Source organism: Bombina bombina, chromosome 5, assembly GCF_027579735.1.
Source record: "Bombina bombina isolate aBomBom1 chromosome 5, aBomBom1.pri, whole genome shotgun sequence".
In the NCBI taxonomy this organism is placed as follows: Eukaryota; Metazoa; Chordata; class Amphibia; order Anura; family Bombinatoridae; genus Bombina; species Bombina bombina.
In genome coordinates this window covers 318,699,921-318,715,631 of record NC_069503.1, presented here as the reverse complement: position 1 = coordinate 318,715,631, position 15,711 = coordinate 318,699,921, and the positions used below count along the sequence as shown (strand labels likewise).

Here is a 15,711-nt window from a genome sequence, read left to right as displayed (position 1 = left end):
TTGACAAGCTTATGCTAGCCAATTCCTTTGTTTTCTGATGCCTTGTTCATTTGACTAGACTAACGGCTAAGAATTCTGTTTTTTACTATACTGGCGCGCAGAGCGCTATGGCTTATATCATGGTCAGCTGTCGTGACTTTAATAAATAAGCTACTTAACTTCCCTTCAAGGGGCAGACCCTATTCGGGCCTGGTTTGAAGGAGATTATTGCTTATATCACTGGAGGAAAAGGTCATGCCCTTCCTCAGGATAGGTCTAAATCAAGGGCAAAAAAAAAAAAAAAAAAAAGTCTAATTTTCGTACCTTTTAAAAACTTCAGGGCAGGTGTGGCATCCTCTTCCTCTAAGGCAAAACAAGAGGGAATTTTTGCTCAGTCCAAGGCGGTCTGGAGACAATCGGACCTGGAACAAAGATAAGCAGGCCAAGGAGCCTGCTGCTGCCTCTAAGGCAGCATGAAGGAACGGACCCCTATCCGGTAACGGATCCTATAGGGGGCAGACTTTCATTCTTTGCCCAGGCGTGGGCAAGAGATGCCCAGGATCCCTAGGCATTGGAATTTATATCCCAGAGATATCTTCTGGATTTCAAAGATTCCCCCCCAAAAAAAGGGGAGATTTCGCCTTTCACAATTATCTGCAAACCAGATAAAGAAGGAGGCATTCTTACATTGTGTACGAGATCCATCCAGTTCCAAGAGAGGAACAGGGACAGAGTTTTTACTCAAATCTGTTTGTGGTTCCCAAGGAGAGGGAACCTTCAGACCTATTTTGGATCTAAAGATCTTAAACAAATTCCTCAGAATTCCGTCATTTAAGATGGAAACTATTCGTACCATCTTAACTATGATCCAGGAGAGTCAATAGAGGACTACAATGGATTTGAAGGATGCTTATCCTCACATTGTGATGCATAAAGATCACCATCGTTTTTCAGGTTTGCCTTTCTAGACAGGCATTACCAGTTTGTAGCTCTTTCCTTTGAGATATCTACAGCCCCAAGAACCTTTATGGAGGTTCTGGGGTCGCTTTGGCGGTCCTTAGACCGCGGGGCATAGAAGTGGCCCCTTATTTAGACGACATCCTGATACAGGCGTCAAACATCCAAATTGCCCAGTCTCATACGGACGTAGTACTGGCATTTCTGAGATCACATGGGTGGAAAGTGAACAAGGAAAGAGTTCTCTATCCCCAATCTCAAGGGTTTCCCTCCTAGGGACTCTGATAGATTCTGTAGAAATGAAAATTTACCTGACGGAGTCCAGGTTGTCAAAGTTTCTAAATTTCTGCCGTGTTTTTTTCATCCCATCCGCGCCCTTCGGTGGCTCAGTACATGAATGAAATCGGCTTAATGGTAGCGGCAAGGGACATAGTACCGTTTGCACGTCTACATTTCAGACCGCTGCAACTATGCATGCTCAGTCAGAGGAACGGGGATTACACAGATTTGTCCCCCTGTTAAACCTGGACCAAGAGACCAGAGATTCTCTTCTCTGGTGACTATGTCGGGTCCATCTGTCCAAGGGTATGACCTTCCGCAGGTCAGATGGGACAATTGTTACAATAGATGCCAGCCTTTTAGGTTGGGATGCAGTCTGGAACTCCCTGAAGGCTCAGGGATAGTGGACTTAGGAGGAGACCCTCCTTCTAATAAATATTCTGGATCTGGGAGTGATATTCCATGCTCTTCAGACTTGGCCTCAGTTAGCAACTCTGAGGTACATCATACTCAGTCGGACAATATACACGACTGTGGCTTACATCAGCCATCAAGGGGGAACAGAAGTTCCCTAGCGATGTTAGAAGTCTTACAATAATTCACTGGACAGAGACTCACTCTTGTCTATCAGCTATCCATATCCCAGGTGTTGAGAACTGGGAGGTGGATTTTCTAAGTCGTCAGACTTTTCTTCCGGGGGAGTGGGATTTCCTCCGGAGGTCAAGACCAAGCAGGAGAGGGCTTTGGTGTTTTTGACAGCGCCTGCGTAGCCACGCAGGACCTGGTATGCAGATCTGGTGGACATGTCATCCTTTCCATCACGGTCTCTGCTTCTGAGACAGGTCCCTCTACCTCAGGGTCCTTTCAACCATCTAAATAGAATCAATCTGAGATGGACTGCCTGGAGACTGAACGCTTGATGTTATCAAAGCATGGCTTCTCCGAGTCAGTCATTGATACCTTAATACAGACATGAAAGCCTGTCTCTAGGAAAATTGAACATAGATATGGTGTAAATATCTGATTGTTATGAATCCAAGGGTTACTCATGGAGTAAAGTCTGGATTCCCAGGATATTATCTTTTCTCCAAGATGTTTTTGAGAAAAGGGTTGTCAGCTAATTCCTTAAAAGGGGACAGATTTTTACTCTGTCTATTTTTTTTTTTTTTTTTTTTTTTGCACAAGCGTCTGGCAGGTATTCTAGACGTTCAGGCATTTGGTCAGGCTTTGGTTAGATCCAAGCCTGTGTTTAAAACTGTTGCTCCGCCATGGAGCTTAAACCTGATTCTTAAGGTTCTTCAAGAAGTTCCGTTTGAACCTTTTTTGTTCCATAGATATCAATCTTTATCTTGGAAAGTTCCTTTTGGGTAGCTAATTCATCGACTCGTAGAGTCTCCAAGTTATCTGTGTTACAATGTGATTCTCCTTATCTGGTCCTTCGTACGGATAAGGTAGTCCTGCGTACCAACCTGGGTTTTTTCCTAAGGTGGTATCTAACAAGTACATCACTCAAGAGATAGTTGTTCCATGCTTGTATCCTAATCCTTCCTCAAAGAAGGAACGTCTATTACACAATATTGGACGTGGTTTGTGCTTTAAAGTTTTACTTACAAGCTACTACAGTTTTCATCAAACGTTCACCTTGTTTGTTGTCTATTCTGGACAGAGGAGAGGTCAAAAGACTTCAGCAGCCTCTCTGTCTTTTTGGTTAAAAAGCATAATTCATTTAGCTTATGAGACTGCTGGACAGCAGCCTCCTGAAGGGATTACAGCTCATTCTACTAGAGCTGTGGTTTTCACTTGGGCCTTTTTTAAATGTGGCTTCTGTTGAACAGATTTACAAGACGGAGTCTTGGTCTGCGCTTCATACTTTTCAAATTTAACAAATTTGATACCTTGCTTCTTCGGAGGCTATTTTTGGGAGAAAGGGTTTTTTACAGGCAGTGGTAACTTCCGTTTAAGTACCTGCCTTGTCCCTCCCATCATCCGTGTACTTTAGCTTTGGTATTGGTATTCCATAAGTAATGGATGATCCGTGGACTGGATACACTTAACAAGAGAAAACATAATTTATGCTTACCTGATAAATTTATTTCTCTTGTAGTGTATCCAGTCCACGGCCCGCCCTGTCACTTTAAGGCAGGTAATTTTTTCATTTGAACTACAGTCACCACTGCACCCTATGGTTTTTCCTTTCTCTGCATGTTTTCGGTCGAATGACTGAATATGGCAGTTAGGGGAGGAGCTATATAGCAGCTTTGCTGTGGGTGGACTCTTGCAGCTTCCTGTTGGGAAGGAGAATATATTCCATAAGTAATGGATGATCCGTGGACTGGATACACTACAAGAGAAATAAATTTATCAGGTAAGCATAAATTATGTTTTTGACATGAGGAGCTTATTACTTTATAGTAACTAAGGGGAATTTCTTCACAATGTTTCTAGATAAATTACAGGGAAAGGGGACAAACTAAATAATAAAACTATATTGCAGTTTGTTTTTTACTATAAATAATTAAACATTCTATATTTTAAACATCATTTTCAGCGTTTTTCATATTTAATCTCCCTTTAAATATAACTTGATACAAATAGAGCTGTATCAGTTTTTCTTGCAAAGGCTCATTATCTGTTAGATACCAATGATCATAGTCAGCCACAGGTAGCAGGAAATAGTTATCAGTCAACGAGACTTGACAGGAAGTACACATCTGATACCGTTTTATCAAAGTCATGTTAATTTATTATTTCCAATATAAAAAAAAGTTACACATAAAAAGAATACTTACTGCATCATCACCACTATGTTGTGGACCTTTATAGATGGAAGTGTACAATAAGAGCTGTAAAGGGAAAAAATACAAAAATGAATTTAAAAACAACCATAATTAAAATTATCTACCTTAAAGGGACATGAAACCCAAACATTTTCTTTTATGATTTAGATAGAGAATACAATTTTAAACAACTTTCCAATTTACTTTTATTATTTCATTTGCTTTCTTCTCTTGTTATAATTTGCTGAAATGTTTATCTAGGCAAGCTCAGGAGCAGCAGAGAACCTAGAAGTTCTAGCTGTTAATTGGTGGCTGCATATATATATATTGATTGTGATTGGCTCACCCATGTGTTCAGTTAGAAACCAGTAGTGCACTGCTGCTCCTTCAACACATGATACCAAGAGAATGAAACAGATTAGATAATAGAAGTAAAATAGAAAGTTGTTTAAAATTGTATTCTCTATCTGAATCATGAAAGAAAACATTTTGGGTTTCATGTACCTTTAAATGTAACCATAACAGCTATGGAATTATCATTAGAAAATTACCACTGATAAAAGGCTCAGTGTTTTCCCCAAAGTCAAATCCCTGGGTGCACCACCCAGCTAATTTTGCCGACTGCATGGTTAGTGGACATCAGTTGTATTTTACTAAAGCTACGTGTATGTCACTTAACAAGGGGTGCGAGTGGAGATGTTCACGACACCCAGGTACAGCAAGTGACCCATGGCAACACCATGTATTGGGACTGGCAATTTGGTAACTCCAGCAAAAAAAGGTATTGTCTGTCGCTGCTCCAGGGAACGTTGCAGAGAGGAGAACTTATCAGAGGACTAAGGTGTCTTTGCAGAAGTGTATGGTGTTATATGTGATGACAGATCTTGTGCTTTCATTACACTGTCACTCTGAGTACTCTACCAGGAATGGGACAATATAAGCAATCTTATAATTTAGGTGCTCAAGATAGCCAAGGTTAGTCTCCCCACTTAACCTCCCTTATACCACTTTACTCCATTACCTCTGTAGAAGTCTTAATAGCAAAGAGCATGCAGACATATAATCAAGGTCAGAAACAGAATGGTTAAAGTGCGGTTTGCAGCACAATAATTTAAGGAGAGAATGAGATTTCTTACCCCAGGTAAATTTTCCCCTTCTTCGTATAACAACACAATTACCAGGTAAATAATTAGTATCATTAAGCTTTCAACAGAAGCGAAAATAGTTGTCCCTTAAAGTGATGGTAAATTCGAAACTCTAGGATTTTCCATCACTAAAAATAAACAAGATGTTCAGTCATAACTTTGTAAAAAAAAGTGTGTTAAACTTAGCCTTTCTATGCCGTGGCCTCCTCGCTAAACTCAGGGCTCTGGCTGCCCATGGCAAAGAGCTTTTTTCTCAATGAACTGACGTTTCCACCTCTAAACCAATAGCCATGATAGAATACAGAATAGGGTCATAAGACTAGCACGACAGAGGCAGGGAGCACACCGCTTCACTCTTTGGCTCCAATCCAAAAAAACTAATGGATTTAATCTCATCATGGACTGAGTAGTTCTTTTTTACTTTTTATATTAGCACTGATATTGGTTTAGAGGTGGACTCAATATAAAAAAAAAAAAAAGAAAAAAAAAAAGTGCTTTGCCATAGTTAGCCAGAACCGCTGAGTTTAGCGAGGAGGATGCAGCATACTAAGGGTACATTTTGCACCCTTTTTTACAAAGTGATGACTGAAAATCATGTTTAAAGGGACATGAAACCCACATTTTTTTATTTCATGATTCAGTTAGAGAATACAATTTTAAACAACTTTCTGATTTACTTCTATTATCTAATTTGTTTAATTCTATTGGTATCATTTGTTGAAGGAGAAACAACGCACTAATGATTTCTAACTTAACACATTGACTAGCCAATCACAATCAATATATATATGCAGCCACCAATCAACAGCAGCTGGAACCTAGGTTCTCTGCTGCTTCTGAGCTTGCCTAGATAAGTCTTTCAGCAAAAGATAATGAGAGAAGGAAACAAATTAAATGATCATCTTTTTGAAATGCTCTGATTTACCATCACTTTAATTTTGTTCATATATTTTATTAAGACAGTGATCGCTTTTTATACACACACACTTTAGAAACTTATTTTAGAATTAGTGTGGCCCACATAGTGTAATATATAACTACTCATGGGCCTATGGGTCCGTGCTTGATTTTCTATTCCTATAATATAATGGGATCAACTGATAGAGAATCCAGAGTTATAGTTAAAGGGACAGTAAAATCAAACACTACATTACCAAAATTATGTCGACACCTAACTATAACATAAATTAAAAGAGAGAACCGCTCAACCTGGGAATGAACAATAGCATAATAGCTTGTTCTATGGCTAGTTACCACCCCAAAAGCAGCATCTTTTTGCTCAACATGTGCCTTTCACAGAGAAGTACATTTACTCTGATCCAGACTTAACAGTACAGTCCAGCCCCAAAATAACAAGCAATCCCTCTCTGAACAAGGGAAACAGCAAAACCCCAGATGTCGGCCTAGTGTGGACCTCATCAGTGATGTGCAGTCATATCCATCTAGGCACACTGAGCAATGGGTCCACGTCTAGATTCCTGCATCACACTTAGTGAGACTTCCCTAAGAGTAATAATTTGCATAAATTAAAAAAGAGAAGTGCTCAACCTGGGAACGAACAATAGCATAATAGCTTGTGCTATGGCTAGTTACCACCCAAGAAGCAGCCTATTTTTGCTCAACATGTGCCTTTCACAGAGAAGTACTTTCCTGTAGCATATCAGTCTGATCTTGACTTAACAGTACAGTCCAGCCCCTAAATACCAGGTAATCCCTCTCTGAACAAGAGAAACGACAAAACCCCAGATCTACGTTTAGGCCTAGTGTGGGCATCGTCAGTGAGGTACAGCCATATCCATCTAGGCACACTGAGCAACGGGACCATGTCTTCTCTGTGAAAGGCACATGCTGAGCAAAAAGAGGCTGCTTCTTGGGTGGTAACTAGCCATAGAACAAGCTATTATGCTAGTGTTCGTTCCCAGGTTGAGCACTTCTCTCTTTTTATTAATGCAAATTATGACTCTTCGGGAAGTCTCCCTAAGCGTGATGCGGGAATCCAGACGTGAACCCATTGCTCAGTGTGCCTAGAGGGAAATGGCTGCACCTCACTGATGAGGCCCACACTAGGCCGAAACGTACGTCTGGGGTTTTGTCGTTTCTCTCATTCAGAGAGGGATTGCCTGGTATTTTGGGGCTGGACTGTACTGTTAAGTCAGAATCAGACTGATATGCTACAGGAAAGTTCTTCTCTGTGAAAGCCACAAAAAGAGTCTGCTTCTTGGGCGGTAACTAGACATAGAACAAGCTATTATACTATTGTTCGTTCCCAGGTTGATTGCTTTTCTCTTTTTATGTATGCAAAACCTGACTATAACAATTATATAAGCTTGATGGACATCACATTCCAAAACCATGGACATTAATAGTGTGTTTGCCCCCCCTCCCTTACAGCTATAACAGCCACAACTCTTCTTGAAAGGCTTTCCACAAGATTTTGGAGTTTGTCTGTGGGAATTTGTGCCTATTCAACCAAAAGAGCATTTGTGAGATCAGGAACTGATGTTCGATGAGAAGGTCTGGCTCACAATTTTAGTTAAAATTCATCCCAGAGGTGTTTAGTGGGGTAGAGGTTAGGGCTCTGTGCAAGTCACTCAAGTTCCTCTACACCAAACTTTTCAAACCATGTCTTTATGGACCTTGCTTTGTGCACAGGTGCACAGTCATGCCGGGACAGGAGAGGGCCTTCCCAAAACTGTTGCCACCTAGATGGAAGCACCAAAGAGTCTTACATGTCTCTGTATCCTGTAGCATTAAGATGACCTTTCCATGAAATTAAGGTGTTTAGCCCAAACTCTTAAAAACAGCACTAGACTATTATCCATTATGCCACCAAATGTGACCGTAGGCACTATGCATTGAGGAAGGCAGCGTTCTCCTGGCATTCAGCACACCCAAATTCTTCCATCAGACTTAAAGATAGTGTAGCATGATTCATCATTTCAGAGTCCAGTGGTGGCGTGATTAACACCAGTCCAGCAGATGCTTGGCATTGTGTATGCAGATGAGATCTTGTCTACAGCTGCTCAGTCATGGAAGTACCAAACACACTGTTCTTGTACTGATTTTACTTCAAGAGGCACGTGGAACTCTGTAGTGAGTAATGCAGCAGATCATTTTTTACATACTATATGCTTCACTGAGTTTAAGTCTATCACTTCGTAGTTGGGCTGTTACTCCTAGATGCTACCAGTTCACAATAATGTCACATTTGACTGGGGCAGATCAAGGAGGACACAAATTCCACAAACTGACTTGCAGCAAAGGTGGCATCCTATGACAATGCCACATTTAAAGTCACTGAGCTCTTCAGTACATCATACCCCTTGTACTGCCAAATGTTCATCTATGGACATTTCATGACTATGTGCTGGATTGTATTCACCTATTAGCAATGGGTGTAGCCGAAACATCTGAATTGACAACATAGCGAGCGGGTGTCATTTAATTAATATATATATAAAAAAAATCTTGGGAGAACACTGGCAGTTATGGAAATATGAATAGGAAATGCCCACAGATAACATACATTCACAGATATTTTAAAAGATAAATACTTACTACATGTAGTCAAACTCATTCCCTATTTTAGTTGGCACTGAATAGTCAATCTGCAAAAAAATTAAAAAATTAAAATAAAACTTAGAATTTGTAAATATTAGTTTGAATAATCGAATAAAAAAAGATAGGTGTTTACTTGTTTCGTGTCAAGTGGTCCAATCCTGGTAACGTTGTTCAGTTTTACCTTCCCAATAACCGTTTTTGAAAACTGAACCTGTCCTGTAATGTTCTCCACTTCAATAGAATAAAAGTTGTTGTTTGTTATATTTACGGTGTTCTGTGGGGAAGAAAGCAATATAAATGAGAAGTTTAAAGGGACAGTCTCTTAAAGTCTTACTTTAGATGAAGCTGCAAATATCCTCCTGCACCGTTTCTATATCATGCAGTAGTAACGGTAAAAAAAGTTATTTTAAAATGACTTTAGTTTCTGGTCACTATGAAATGGCTGCCAAGCTCTGCCCATTGATGACATCACATTCTGGGATGCATCTATACTCTCTGCTAAATAGCATTGCCAGTCTGTTGAATCCAATTAAGAGCTTTGCAGCCATATTCTAAGACTTTAAGATGACTAAGGTGTAGACTGTCCCTTTAATGAGGCACTCATGAGCATGCAACTTGCACAAATGTCAAACAAATTGATGGCAGCATATTAACCCTAAATACAAATTTGGTTTGCAAGGGTCAGAAGCTTTTCACAATTTTGGCATTTCTCTAAATAGAATAAAAGATAAATAATCAAATTTAGCTGCTTTCACTATGCTAGAAGCAAAGATAATTACTGCCTATGGCACTTGAGGAATGTCTATGCATTTCAATAGGTTAAAATAAAAAATGAGGCTAAGATTTCCCTGTATCCTGCTGAAATAAAAAGGAGCTGTGTACTCATATCTGCTTATTTAGAATAAAAAAAATAAAATTATATACTAGGGTTCATCAACTAGACTCAGAAAAACATAATTTATGCTTACCTGATAAATTTATTTCTCTTGTAGTGTAGTCAGTCCACGGGTCATCCATTACTTATGGAATATATCTCTTCCTAACAGGAAGCTGCAAGAGGATCACCCAAGCAGAGCTGCTATATAGCTCCTCCCCTCACATGTCATATTCAGTCATTCGACCAAAACCAGACGAGAAAGGAGAAACCATAGGGTGCAGTGGTGACTGGAGTTTAATTAAAATTTAGATCTGCCTTAAAGACAGGGCGGGCCGTGGACTGACTACACTACAAGAGAAATAAATTTATCAGGTAAGCATAAATTATGTTTTCTCTTGTTAAGTGTAGTCAGTCCACGGGTCATCCATTACTTATGGGATACCAATACCAAAGCTAAAGTACACGGATGAAGGGAGGGACAAGGCAGGAACATTAAACAGAAGGAACCACTGCCTGAAGTACCTTTCTCCCAAAAATAGCCTCCGAAGAAGCAAAAGTGTCAAATTTGTAAAATTTTGAAAAAGTGTGAAGTGAAGACCAAGTTGCAGCCTGGCAAATCTGTTCAACAGAGGCCTCATTTTTAAAGGCCCAGGTGGAAGCCACAGCTCTAGTAGAATGAGCTGTAATCCTTTCAGGAGGCTGCTGTCCAGCAGTCTCATAGGCTAAACGTATTATGCTACGAATCCAAAAAGAGAGAGAGAGGTAGCCGAAGCCTTTTGACCTCTTCTCTGTCCAGAGTAAACGACAAACAGGGAAGAAGTTTGACGAAAATCTTTAGTTGCCTGCAAATAGAACTTCAGGGCACGGACTACGTCCAGATTATGCAAAAGTCGTTCCTTCTTTGAAGAAGGGTTAGGACACAGTGATGGAACAACAATCTCTTGATTGATATTCCTGTTAGTAACTACCTTAGGTAAGAACCCAGGTTTAGTACGCAGAACTACCTTGTCTGAATGAAAAATCAGATAAGGAGAATCACAATGTAAGGCAGATAACTCAGAGACTATTCGAGCCGAGGAAATAGCCATCAAAAACAGAACCTTCCAGGATAACAGCTTGATATCAATGGAATGAAGGGGTTCAAATGGAACGCCTTGAAGAACGTTAAGAACTAAGTTTAAGCTCCACGGCGGAGCAACAGTCTTAAACACAGGCTTAATCCTAGCTAAAGCCTGACAAAAAGCCTGAACATCTGGAACTTCAGCCAGACGTTTGTGTAGAAGAATAGACAGAGCAGAAATCTGTCCCTTTAACGAACTAGCAGATAAGCCCTTTTCTAAACCCTCTTGTAGAAAGGACAATATCCTAGGAATCCTAACCTTACTCCATGAGTAACACTTGGATTCGCACCAATATAAATATTTACGCCATATCTTATGGTAAATTTTTCTGGTAACAGGCTTCCTAGCCTGTATTAAGGTATCAATAACCGACTCCGAGAAGCCACGCTTTGATAGAATCAAGCGTTCAATCTCCATGCAGTCAGCCTCAGAGAAATTAGATTTGGATGGTTGAAAGGACCCTGAATTAGAAGGTCCTGTCTCAGAGGCAGAGACCACGGTGGACAGGACGACATATCCACTAGGTCTGCATACCAGGTCCTGCGTGGCCACGCAGGCGCTATCAGAATCACCGAAGCTCTCTCCTGTTTGATCTTGGCAATCAAACGAGGAAGCATCGGAAATGGTGGAAACACATAAGCCATGTTGAAGACCCAAGGGGCTGTCAGAGCATCTATCAGCACCGCTCCCGGGTCCCTGGACCTGGATCCGTAACAAGGAAGCTTGGCGTTCTGGCGAGACGCCATGAGATCCAGATCTGGTTTGCCCCAACGATGAATCAGTTGAGCAAAGACCTCCGGATGAAGTTCCCACTCCCCCGGATGAAAAGTCTGGCGACTTAGAAAATCCGCCTCCCAGTTCTCCACGCCTGGGATGTAAATCGCTGACAGGTGGCAAGAGTGAGACTCTGCCCAGCGAATTATCTTTGAGACTTCCAACATCGCTAGGGAACTTCTGGTTCCCCCTTGATGGTTGATGTAAGCCACAGTCGTGATGTTGTCCGACTGAAATCTGATGAACCTCAGAGTTGCTAACTGAGGCCAAGTTAGGAGAGCATTGAATATTGCTCTTAATTCCAGAATATTTATTGGGAGGAGTTTCTCCTCCTGAGTCCATAATCCCTGAGCCTTCAGGGAGTTCCAGACTGCGCCCCAGCCTAGAAGGCTGGCGTCTGTTATTACAATCGTCCAATCTGGCCTGCGAAAGGTCATCCCCTTGGACAGATGTGGCCGAGAAAGCCACCATAGAAGAGAATCTCTGGTCTCTTGATCCAGATTTAGTAGGGGGGACAAATCTGAGTAATCCCCGTTCCACTGACTTAGCATGCACAATTGCAGCGGTCTGAGATGCAGGCGCGCAAATGGTACTATGTCCATTGCCGCTACCATTAAGCCGATTACTTCCATGCACTGAGCTACTGACGGGTGTGGAATGGAATGAAGGACACGGCAAGCATTTAGAAGTTTTGATAACCTGGCCTCTGTCAGGTAAATTTTCATCTCTACAGAATCTATAAGAGTCCCTAGAAAGGGAACCCTTGTAAGTGGTAATAGAGAACTCTTTTCCACGTTCACCTTCCACCTATGCGACCTCAGAAATGCCAGAACTATCTCTGTATGAGACTTGGCAGTTTGAAAACTTGACGCTTGTATTAGAATGTCGTCTAGGTACGGAGTCACCGCTATGCCTCGCGGTCTTAGTACCGCCAGAAGTGAGCCCAGAACTTTTGTAAAGATTCTTGGAGCCGTAGCTAATCCGAAGGGAAGAGCTACAAACTGATAATGCCTGTCTAGGAAAGCAAATCTTAGGTACCGATAATGATCCTTGTGAATCGGTATGTGAAGGTAGGCATCCTTTAAGTCCACTGTGGTCATGTACTGACCCTCTTGGATCATGGGAAGGATGGTTCGAATAGTTTCCATTTTGAATGATGGAACTCTTAGGAATTTGTTTAGGATTTTTAAGTCCAAGATTGGTCTGAAGGTTCCCTCTTTCTTGGGAACCACAAATAGATTTGAATAGAATCCTTGCCCGTGTTCCGTCCGCGGAACTGGGTGGATCACCCCCATTAGTAAGAGGTCTTGTAAACAGCGTAGAAACGCCTCTTTCTTTATTTGGTTTGCTGATAACCTTGAAAGATGAAATCTCCCTCGTGGAGGAGAAGTTTTGAAGTCCAGGAGATATCCCTGAGATATGATCTCCAACGCCCAGGGATCCTGGACATCTCTTGCCCAAGCCTGGGCGAAGAGAGAAAGTCTGCCCCCCACTAGAGGGGGCCCTCTCTTCATGCTGTCTTAGGGGCAGCAGCAGCAGGTTTCTTGGCCTGCTTGCCCTTGTTCCACGACTGGTTAACTTTCCAGCCCTGCCTGTAACGAGCAACAGCTCCTTCCTGTTTTGGAGCGGAGGAAGTTGATGCTGCTCCTGCCTTGAAGTTACGAAAGGCACGAAAATTAGACTGTTTGGCCTTTGATTTGGCCCTGTCCTGAGGTAGAGCATGGCCCTTACCTCCCGTAATGTCAGCTATAATTTCTTTCAAGCCGGGCCCGAATAAGGTCTGCCCTTTGAAAGGAATATTAAGCAATTTAGATTTAGAAGTCACGTCAGCTGACCAGGATTTAAGCCATAGCGCTCTGCGCGCTTGGATGGCGAATCCGGAGTTCTTAGCCGTAAGTTTGGTTAAATGTACGACGGCATCAGAAACAAATGCGTTAGCTAGCTTAAGTGCTTTAAGCTTGTTTATAATTTCATCCAATGGAGCTGTGCGAATGGCCTCTTCCAGAGACTCAAACCAGAATGCAGCCGCAGCAGTGACAGGCGCAATGCATGCAAGGGGCTGTAAGATAAAACCTTTTTGAACAAACATTTTCTTAAGGTAACCCTCTAATTTCTTATCCATTGGATCTGAAAAGGCAAAACTATCCTCCACCGGGATAGTGGTACGCTTAGCTAAAGTAGAAAAACTGCTCCCTCCACCTTAGGGACCGTCTGCCATAAGTCTTGTGTGGTGGCGTCTATAGGAAACATTTTCCTAAATATGGGAGGAGGGGAAAAAGGCACACCAGGTCTATCCCAGTCCTTGCTAATAATCTCTGTAAGCCTTTTAGGTATAGGAAACACGTCAGTACACACCGGTACCGCATAGTATCTATCCAACCTACATAATTTTTCTGGAATTGCAACCGTGTTACAATCATTCAGAGCCGCTAATACCTCCCCTAGCAATATGCGGAGGTTCTCAAGCTTAAATTTAAAATTAGAAATCTCTGAATCCAGTCTCCCTGGATCAGATCCGTCACCCACAGAATGAAGCTCTCCGTCGTTCATGTTCTGCAAACTGTGACGCAGTATCTGACATGGCTCTCACCTCATCCGCGCGCTCTGTCCTTAACCCAGAGCTATCGCGCTTGCCTCTTAATTCTGGCAATTTAGATAATACTTCTGTCATAACAGTAGCCATGTCTTGCAAAGTGATTTGTAAGGGCCTCCCTGATGTACTTGGCGCCACAAAATCACGCACCTCCTGAGCGGGAGGCGAAGGTACTGACACGTGAGGAGAGTTAGTCGGCATAACTTCCCCCTCGTTGTCTGGTGATAATTTCTTTACATGTAAAGATTGACTTTTATTTAAAGTAACATCAATGCAATTAGTACACAAATTTCTATTGGGCTCCACATTGGCCTTTAAACATAGTGAACAAAGAGATTCATCTGTGTCAGACATGTTTAAACAGACTAGCAATGAGACTAGCAAGCTTGGAAATACTTTTCTAAATAAATTTACAAGCAATATAAAAAACGCTACTGTGCCTTTAAGAAGCACAAAAAGCTGTCACAGTTGAAATAACAATGAACCAAAATAGTTATAGCAACCAATTTTTCACAGTAAATGTATTAAGTTAGCAAAGGATTGCACCCACCAGCAAATGGATGATTAACCCCTTAATACCCAAAAACGGATAACAATTTAATAATTAACGTTTTTATCACAGTCAAAACACACTGTCACAGGTCTGCTGTGACTGATTACCTCCCTCAAAATGAATTTTGAAGACCCCTGAGCTCTCTAGAGACGATCTGGATCATGGAGGATGAAGTAGACAGATTGTGACTGAATTTTTACTGCGCAAAAAAGTGCTACAATAGGCCCCTCCCACTCATATTACAACAGTGGGGAAGCTCAGATAACTGTTTCTATGCAGAAAACAAAGATGGCCATGTGGTAAAAATCATGCCCCAATAAGTTTTATCACCAAGTACCTCACAAAAAACGATTAACATGCCAGTAAACGTTTTAAACATACATTTGAAAAGTTATGAAGTGTTATTAATAAGCCTGCTACCAGTCGCTTTTACTGCAGTTAAGGCTCATACATTATTTCAGTATTAACAGTATTTTCAGAGTTAATTCCATTCCTTAGAAAAATACATTCAGTGTACACACACTCATCAGCCTAATACCAGTCGTTATCACTGCATTTAAGGCTGAACTTACGTTACATTGGTATCAGCAGTATTTTCTCAGTCAATTCCATTCCTCAGAAAAATAATTTACTGCACATACCTCATTTGCAGGGGGGCCCTGCATGCTATTCCCCTTTTCTGAAGTTACCTCACTCCTCAGATGAGAACAGCCAGTGGATCTTAGTTACGTCTGCTAAGATCATAGAAAACGCAGGCAGATTCTTCTTCTAATGCTGCCTGAGAACAAACAGCACACTCCGGTGCCATTTAAAATAACAAACTTTTGATTGAAGAAATAAACTAAGTTAAAAAACACCACAGACCTCTCACAGCGACCTATCTTTAGTTAGGCTGCAAGAGAATGACTGAATATGACATGTGAGGGGAGGAGCTATATAGCAGCTCTGCTTGGGTGATCCTCTTGCAGCTTCCTGTTAGGAAGAGATATATTCCATAAGTAATGGATGACCCGTGGACTGACTACACTTAACAAGAGAAAGTAAATAATAAAAAAAAATTGTATCTGATAGTGACTATCACAAACACTTTACACT

At 41.3% G+C, this 15,711-nt stretch overlaps 1 protein-coding gene across 2 annotated transcripts in view; it reads right to left on the bottom strand.

The window, feature by feature from the left end:
- TMEM106B (transmembrane protein 106B) overlaps positions 1-15,711 on the bottom strand; it is a 127,768-nt gene that overhangs the window by 34,817 nt on the left and 77,240 nt on the right. For both annotated transcript variants that reach the window (XM_053714102.1, XM_053714103.1), the window contains exons 5-7: positions 8,832-8,972; positions 8,696-8,745; positions 4,005-4,058 (exon numbers count right to left, since the gene is read on the bottom strand). In XM_053714102.1, coding sequence (XP_053570077.1) covers positions 4,005-4,058; positions 8,696-8,745; positions 8,832-8,972 — 245 coding nt within the window. The remainder of the gene's footprint in view (positions 1-4,004; positions 4,059-8,695; positions 8,746-8,831; positions 8,973-15,711) is intronic.